Here is a 9,592-nt window from a genome sequence, read left to right as displayed (position 1 = left end):
TTGGTCCTTTCTCTAACTCCTTCACTAGGGACCCTGTACTCAGTTCAATGGATGGCTGTGAGCCTGTATATCTGTGTTAGTCAGGTACTGTCAGAGCCTCTCAGGAGATAACTAACTATATTTAGGCTGGCTTGTTTTAATTCATCCAAAATGTTTTGATGGTGGAGATTATTGTCTCCCTTTTATATTGTAGGGGAAACTACCCAGAGTCATAATATATTACATGGTAGAATTGAAATAGAAACAAAAATCTGACTACCATGAAGACCATGACTTTGCAGGGTCTAGCTGCTTATCATACAGTCTAAGACATGAAAATCCTAAGTACCTTGTATCTGAGTAACTTCTGTTAGAGGTCATTTTCCTTGTTTTCGCATGTTTCTGACATTGTGTAATAATCACACCCATTGTTTCAACTTTCCAATTTGGTGCAGTATTCTTTGCCTTTGAAAATGAAAGGTTTGCTCCAAATATTCACTAGTTCCAAAATTTCTTCAATGAAATCGGTAAGAAGATTATCTATCAAATAGAAAATTTACAAGACTTTATATATGATGGTGAATACACATCACACACTTTCTAGAGAGAATTACTTACCTGATTTTAGAATCCATGATTTTTCTAATGTACAGATACTTCTTGGTATGTGATGAGGATAAAATCTGGATAAAATTGAAATATCTATTCTCAACCAGAATATTAACTGTAAAATATTAATTGATGAAGCTACCTAACATTGAGGAAGCAGATTATAATACATATTTTTAGCCCTGAAAAAATCAAAATTAAAAACCAGTAATTATGTTTCTACTAAATGTATATTGCTTTTTACCTATCATAAAGTATGAAAATTAAGTTGAAATATTATAATTCAGGACCATCTGTACATTAGAGAAGTCAGGAGATATCTTTGTTTTTAGTTTTGTTTTTCCCTTAATTGCATCTTTGCTTAGTAGTATTAGATGAAATCTGAAAATGTTTTCCCTGTTTCCTAGTTTTTATTCTTTGGAAATAGAGTTTTTCATATAGTATATTCTTTTTTTTAAGGTGAAGTAAGTTGTGATTGTTATTTTTTAGGGATTAGAGTTGTTTTTCATCCAAAGCTAATACAACATTTTGTACAGCAGCAATTGCCCATTTCTCTAACACAATTGACTATTGAACAGTTTGACTCAATTCTGACACTGAGCACCGAAAGCTCACACCAGATTCCTTACATAAAGGGTTCAGTTACACAGCAATGCACCAGCTTCATATGATAAACATAGACTAGGTATCTAGGAAACCCATATTTCTACACAATTGATAACAAGTTTCAGATTTTCCACGATTTTTATGCTATCATTTAGATCTAGAATGTTCCACCGAGGCTTGGTCCCTCACTTGAGGTGATACCAGGAATTAGAATAACCTTACATAGGTAGGTTTTGTAAGAGGAGATTCAATCATCAAAGGAATCCTTGTGGAGGATATTTTGGGACCATAGCCATTTTGGTTTCTGTGATTCCTGTCTGCCATATGTTATTGGCATCATGTGATACCTTTCCACATGAGCCATATGCCGTACAATATATTCCAATCATGATTTTTTTCCCTCATCTATTCCTAGACCCTCCCCTTCTCCCTGCCCAACCAACTCCATGCCTTCTTTCTCTTTCTCTAAAATCTTTTCTTTTTAAAATTTTAGTTATTTTATTAATTATTTGAGAATTTCAAGCAATGTTTTTTTTTTTTAAGATGTATTTATTGTGTATACAGCGTTCTGCCTGCAGGTATACCTGTAGGCCAGAAGAGGACACCAAATCTCATTATAGATGGTTGTGAGCCACCATGTGGTTGCTGGGAACTGAACTCAGGACCTCTGGAAGAACAGTCAGTTCTCTTAACCTCTGAGCCATCTCTCCAGCCCCCAAACAATGTATTTTGAATATAGTCACACTAACTCCCAGCTCTTCCTAGATCAATCCCTACCTACATAAGCATCTAACTTTGTGTCCTCTTTTCCTAAGTCCATCAAGTGCAATACATATTGCCCTAATATTATTTCTTGGGTATAGGGCTACCCCTAGAGCATCGTTGATATACCAAGAATCGCATTCTTAATGAAAATGAACTTTCCCTTTCTCAGAAGCTATAAATAACCAATACCTCCTCACCTAGATTTCATTTCTTTCTCCATGCTGGGATTTTTATCTGGGAAGAGCTTTTGTAGGTCTTGTGCATTCATCACAACCACTATGTGTTCATACTTGTTGTGCCAGGAAAACACTGTTTCAATGTAGTCAACCATCATTTCTGACTCTTAATTGTCTTTCTACTCCTTCTTCTACAAGCATTCCTGAGCCATTTGGGGCTGATCATTCCATGGTGTCTTATTTTCAGCATAGTGACTAGTTGTGAGTCTTAGTTAATTGCCCTTCCACTAAAAAAAGAAGCTTCTCTGATGAGGGTTGAAAGATAAATATAATCTATAGATGTAGCATTAAATCATTAGAAGATGATACTATGTCCTTTTAGTGGACTAGCAGTTAGGTTTTTCCCTTAGGTCTGTGTAGGCTCTGGTGTTGGTCTCCAGTAATAGTACCAGATATGGCTTCCACCTTGTGGGCCAGGCCTTAATTCCAATCAGATTTGTGTTTGGTTTCTTCCATAGCATTCACTTTACTATTGTACCAGGGGAAATATCTTGTCAGAGTAGTTGTTATTATAACTTGCAGGACTCACAGCTGAGTAAGACTCATTAATTTTTCTTCCCTGGAAACATGCACAGCATCTTACAGAACAAGGAAAGCTAGCCAGTAGGCTTGAAGTTTAAAGGTCATAATTTTTAAAAATATTCTATGACTTCATTGTGTGTGTGTGTGTGTGTGTGTGTGTGTGTGTGTGTGTGTGATGTAATGTGACATAGCATCTGAAGTTAAAATGTTAGTGGGCTCTCTTGGTACAGAGATCTGCTCTTACCTTTGTTGAGTGGGTATTTAGACCTTCATTTGCTGCTACTCCAACTTATCAAGTTGTGGTCCAGCTGAATAGTACTGGGGCTCAGTGCTGAAGAAACTCTGTTGATGTTCAAATGGAGTGTTTTAATGAGTCCTGCTTAAGTTAGGAATAGATGCAACTTTTTGAGCCCAGGATCAAACCATCTGTAACTCAAAAGATTCTTATGGCTGACCTTCAGAAGTCTGTGAGGGCTCACTCACCCAATTCTAATAGTCAGCCCTTAGTAGGTGTGGGATCTCAGTGGGAGTAGAAGGTGCTCCCTAGAGGTAGGGCATAGAATGCTATACCTTCCTCAGGTGGAAGTGAGTGGGATTGAGGCTGAGGCTGAAATATAGGTTTGTACCTGGAGTTATACTCACTGGAGCCATGAGAATTTTGGGTAGTACAGTGGGTAGGGTGGATTATAAATTAGCTCTGGGGCCTATGCCGGAGTTTGATCTCATAGGATACCACATGGTCCACAGAGCGGTCAGTAGGGGTGGCCAAGGGGTCAGACAGGTAGGTAGACTGTCTCTGGTGGATCTTACTGGAAATCTTAACATAACTGTAGAAAGTAGGATTAGATTTCTAAATCAAAATAGGAAGCTTTAAATATATATATATATATATATATATATGAGTACTACATATGCATGTCAACATTGAAAAGCATTGGTCTGCACACCATGATATTGTGTTTTAGACTGAGTTGCAAAGAAGTACTGAAACTTTTCTAGTATTCCTTGGCAGCTGTAGTAGGTGAATTCCCCAATATCTCTTCTGACACCTAAATATCTTATATGTCCACTTTCCAAAGATAGCTGGAACTTGTTCAGAAAAAGATACTCTGATATGCTTATATCTGATATCAGTTGAAAATATTGAGTTGTAACCATGAAGAAGAGGTTAATTGTTAAAAGTTTAGAGTATAAGAATAGTTCACTAACATGTTTTTCAACAACACAGGAAAAGTTCATAGTTGAGAAATACATGGATGGGCAAATGGAACTCACCAGTGCTATGAGAGCCATTCTTGTGGACTGGTTGGTGGAGGTACAGGTAAGTCTAGCAACTGTTGCCTCATGTAAAATTATTGTATTAAGACTGATTCATAAAATTAGTACAGCAGTAGTTATTCCTTAACCTGCTAAATTCACCAATAACCACAAAGGGAGACTAAGATTTATTAAAATTGCCTTGAGCCAAATACTGAGTGATTACTCCAAGCTAGTCAGGCTTCTTCCCAGACAATATTCCCGTCTTGGATTTTTTGCATCCTTCCTTGGCCCAGCTCTCTTCTCCTGATATTTTTTTGACCTCTCCTCATGGTTCCCTCCTTCCCTTCCTGTCTCTATTCTCTACCCCTCTTAGCATTGGAAGTCCCACTTTATTCTCTCTCTAAAGCTCTGTATTGGCTTCTTGGTTTTTATTAGCAAGGCAGAGAATGAATGAGGAGCAGTGTTTATATAAACTTGAGAAAGGAGCTCTAAAAATAAACAAAGCCATGTCCGAATTGAAACAAGATTTGAAGGCAGAGAAATCAGCAGTTGAATAACCCAAGGGCAAACTTTACACAGTGTACAAAAAATTCTGCCTACAACCTTGAGAAGCTGTTCCTTTTTTTCAGCTCAAATCAAACATACTAAAAACATACTGAATCTATAGAGCTGAAGAAACAATAGTTCCTGATTTCTTGGAATTTATCATTTAGATGGAAAAATAAGCCATGAAGACATGCGAATATAATATAACCCTAATGATGGCTATTAGTGTTGGGCTTATATGTTCATGATTTGGGAGATTTCACCTTCTAATTGGCTATAAAATCAGCTTCTTTGGTTGACTGGCATTCAGTTGTTTGGTTACAAGGTGAGGTTCCAACTTTTACAGATTGTAGTTCACTTTACAGAAAATCTACTCTGGCCAAACTTGTTCAACTACAGAGGCTGGATTAAGGCAAATTCCTTTTTTTTTTTTTCACTGCTCCTTATTCTCTAAGGGTTAGCAACTGTACATTAGTTGGAGTATATGCTTTCAGGTATTTTCCTGTACATTTTGTTAAGGTTCTGTTGTCTCTTGTTTATTTCAGTAATACATGCAGCCTTAACCTTCTGATCCTTCTGCCTCAGCTTTCTGAATTCTGAGATTACAGGTCTGAGAGTATGTATACCTGAGGTTTTTTTGCTTTTAAACACAATGCATCACAACAAAACAAAACAACAAAACAAACCCCAACATGAATGTGGTGGGACAAGCCTGAAATCTCCATATTTGGGAAGTAGAGGCAGGTGGTCAAGAGGTCAATGCCATCCTCAGCCTTACAGCAAGCTTGAAGTCAGTTTGGACTACATGAGACCCTGTCTCAAACAATTGCAAAAAATAATCCAAGTAATCTTTTCCTATAAGTATAGATCTATACTATTCTTTTTTTATTTTAATTTTTTGTCCCTCTCCCCTACTGTACTCTTTTTTAAATGTCTCTGTGATTCTCTTAACTATACAAATCTTTTAGTTAACTAGCCCTTTTGATAGAACCAAACCACTCTGTGGACCATGTGGTATCCTCTGAGATCTATAACTATAGAACCAAACTATACAAATCTTTTAGTTAACTAGCCCTTTTGATAGAGCCAGCCAATGTGTTGGCTATGTTTACATTAACTTCACCTAACATAAGATTAAGATAGTTTGCATGTTTCAATTCATTGCTTTTTTGGCTTTAAGTTTTAAAAATCTAAGCTTTTAGGTCTATATTAGTCTTGTTAAGTATATTATATTACTTTTGAAATAAAAAAATCCTAAGTATGGCTCTGATTTCTATAATTATGTTGTTTTACTGTGAGGCCTTTTTAATTAATATGTTTATTTTTTGACTCTAATTAATTTTCTTCTTTTTCCTATATACTATTTTACCCCTTTTTTTCTACTTTTCTTTTACTTTTGATTTCTTGTTTTAAAACAACTTACATCAAGGGATGACTTTCAATAGCCTGAAGAAAGCATACAGCTCTGCTAACTATTAAACTCTCAGTCAGAAACAAGTTGTCTACAAATGGCTTAGCACTAGGATTCATGGGACTGTAAGTTGTAGCCAGCAAAAATGTAGCAGGAAAGAACTTGGTTCCATCTTCTGCTAAACCCCATTTACTAGGAGAGAAGGCTCTCTGCCAGACAAGCATGAGGACCTGAATGGATCTCCAGCCTACACATAAAATGATGAACATTATAGTATGTGTCAGTAATCCCAGCACTGGAGCTCACTGGCTGTCTGGCCTAGCAGAGACTGTATCACAAACTAAGGTAGATGGCACCTGAGGACAACACCTGAGGTTGACCTCTGACCTCTACATGTGTATACACATCTACTCCCTACATGTACACTCACACATATGCATGAAAACACACAGGCTTATCATTCATATATTACCCACGTATTTATATGTTGCTATTTAATACCAGCATGAATAGGTGGCTATATGAATAGGAAGCAATGTGTTGGCTATGTTTACATTGCCTGTATTCACAGAGATATTATCCTTAGATACATAGTTACCCATCCCTACCAGCATCTATCTATCTGTCTATCTATCTATCTATCTATCTATCTATCTATCTATCTATCTATCTAGTGATTAGCTGTTTTCAGTTTGCTGCTTAAGATTATATCCATTACTTTTTCCCTTCCCATTTATATCTAAAGACATTCATTTGGATACTGTGGAAAGCAAAATAAAATGTTCATGTAAGAATATCCAGTAACTGTGAAATGTTAAGATTGATAATCAGCTGAGTTTGTGATACACTAATGATCTCAGACTATTAGAGTGAGCCTAATGTATTTACAAGTATCCTTAAATGTGGACCAGGGAGACCAGGTAATGTAATATGAGAAAGATTTGTCTGGTTAGTCATAGGTTTGAAAGATGAAAGGTGCAACAGACTAAAAAAAAATGTGAGTTGCCTCTACAAACTAAAAAAGGAAAGATAATATATTATTTAGTAAAACTAGAGGGGAAAATGGACCTGTTATGAACTTGACTTTTAGCTCCATCTCTGTGTTTTTGAACTAAAGAAACAGTATCTCTGTGGAGATTACAAGTTACTAATAAACAAGGAAAAAACAGGAATCTGAGTATTAGAGATTATGGAGTAAAAGGGTAAGATGGACTTGAGGTAATCACAGACAAGGTATAAATATTTTCTGACTAGCTTTTAAGATTGATTTTCTGTCCAAATGATAATTACAGATAATTGTAGGGTCCTTAAAGGGGTTAGACTAAGGTATATATGCTGGTACCTTTCTGAAACATTTTCTATTCCTAGCAGGATACAAACTATCTAGGGCTGTCCTTGATGCTTCAGACAGGCAAGGTTTCTAGATTATTTTGGAGATCGCTATTTATTTGGAAAATATATAGATTCCTATCTTATTTGTTCCTTCAGTCATCCTTTGGGATGAACCATGAGACCCTGTATTTGGCAGTGAAGCTAATGGATCGCTACCTAATGAAGGCACAATGCAAGAAGGATCATCTACAACTCCTTGGTTCCACTGTCTACATGATTGCAGCCAAATTAGAGGTGAGTCTGAATCCTCAAGGTCTGAGCAGAACTTAACAAATATCCATCCTAAACAGAGAATGAATATGGAAATGTATTTGTACAGAGAAAAATTGTGTTTATCATCTCTATAAATTTATCTATATGTGTAATAAATTACACATGCATACACACATATATGTATCTATATCTTTCTTACCAAAATTTTGTTTATTTTTTCAAATCTGGAAAGTTGTTGGTTGGCACTGGTGGCATATTTGTCCTGGAATCAGCAAGGTTCAATTGTTTAGTCTTTGAAAATATGTATGGGCAAAGGCACCTAATTTGGTAGGTTGTTCTGTTAAAAACTTTCTGCTTATTCATGATTTCCTGCCCTCTCTCAAAGCTTTTCTTGTTTCACCAACTATATCCTTGTCTAGGGGAATATTTGTCTACACATATAATAAAACAAAGTGGGATACTGGAAACAATAGAAAATGGTTTGGTGTAAATTATACTGAGTTTAAAATGGTCTAGGTAAAATAGTTATTTTTGAAGGAATAGTATTAAGATAAACAGTATAAAGACAACTGGTCTTTTCTTCATGATCATAATCCATCTTGCTAACCTCTCTCATTTTTCCTTTATTTAGGTACTTAATGATCCTGTTCGACTCTTTAAGATTTCCTTCAATTATGTTAGTAGTACCAAACTAGTGTTTAAGAGAAGATAGCAACTTTACTAAGTATTATTTTTTTTAGGTTCAAAAATTTTTGAGCTATTTTTGGTTGTGTCTGCTGGCTCCCATGTCTCTCCCTCTCTCCCTCTCCCCTCCCCTCTCTCTCTCTCTCTCTCTCTCTCTCTCCCTCTCTCTTTCTCTCTGTCTCTCTCTCTCTCTCTTTCTCTCTCTGTGTGTGTATGAGTGTGTGTTTTCTCTTCTCTTTTCCTCTTGCTACCTATGTTTTTTTTCCTACCTTCTCTGTTTCTCCCTCTCTATGTCATTGCTTCTCTGCTCATGTGCACCTTTATACTTATCATTAGAGATACTGTCCTACACCTTACTTTTGAGGCTGGGCATAGGTAGTGTACGAAGAAAGACAAAGAGGTCAATGGGGTACATTTACCGAGCTTTGGAACCAGGAGTACTCCTCTTCTTGTAGTCAGAAGAGAATCTACTAAGGCCTGTGGAGAAGGATATCTTCCCCTTATGGGATTTAGAAATGTTAGAAGACTTTTTAAAACACGATTTGCTTTTATTTCCTAATATATGAATATAAAATATATTTTCCTATATATTTCCTGTATATATGTCCGTGTGGGAGTCTGCACATGTGAGTGCAGATATACATGGAATTAATGTTGTTGTGTGTCTCTGGAGCTGAATTTATAGGCAGCTGTGAGTCAGTTGATATGGATGCTAGGAACCAAAGTCAGGTCCTCTACAATAGCAGTAGGTACTTTTAAGTGTTGAGCTATTTTTCTAGTCCCTGAAAGAGATTTTTTAAATTATAAAAATTTAATTCAAATGTAATCACAGTCTTTACCCATTTCCTTTCCTTCTTCTGCTCCTCCAGACATCCCTTACTCCACTTTAAGTTCATGGCCTCTTTTTCTTTAATTATTATTGTGTATGTACATACACACATAAATATACAACCTGCTGAATTCATTTAATATTGCTTATATGTACCTGATTTCAGGGCTGACCACTTGGTATAGGATAATCAAATAAGGGGACTATCACTGAGGAAGACTAATTCTCCCTCTTAGCAGTTATTAGTTGCCTGTAATTCCTTGTATAGAAGTAGAGCTTGTGTGATTTTCTGCTTCCACATTAATATGTCAGTTGGTGTTGTCATCATTCAGGTTTTGTTTAGACAGCCATATTGTCGAGATTTCTTGGATATATCCTTCTTGTCATTTCTAGGTACATCTCACAGCAGCTTTCTTGGCCTTCTGTGTTTTATAATGTTTACACCCACTTTTCTGCAATGTTTCCTAAGCCTTAGGTGTGGGTGTTGTATAGTTCTTGTAGTTATACCAACTGGGTGTGGATACCCCATGACCATTTGCT

The 9,592-nt window shown here is 36.3% G+C and overlaps 1 protein-coding gene across 1 annotated transcript in view; it reads left to right on the top strand.

The window, feature by feature from the left end:
- The window catches only part of Ccnb3 (cyclin B3), a 58,885-nt gene that overhangs the window by 38,380 nt on the left and 10,913 nt on the right, over nt 1-9,592 (top strand). Inside the window, exons 8-9 of the mRNA XM_031373041.1 lie at nt 3,946-4,038; nt 7,423-7,560. Of these exons, the coding sequence (XP_031228901.1) occupies nt 3,946-4,038; nt 7,423-7,560 (231 nt within the window). The remainder of the gene's footprint in view (nt 1-3,945; nt 4,039-7,422; nt 7,561-9,592) is intronic.

Source organism: Mastomys coucha, chromosome X, assembly GCF_008632895.1.
Source record: "Mastomys coucha isolate ucsf_1 chromosome X, UCSF_Mcou_1, whole genome shotgun sequence".
Lineage (NCBI taxonomy): Eukaryota > Metazoa > Chordata > Mammalia > Rodentia > Muridae > Mastomys > Mastomys coucha.
This window is presented reverse-complemented; position numbering and strand designations above follow the sequence as displayed.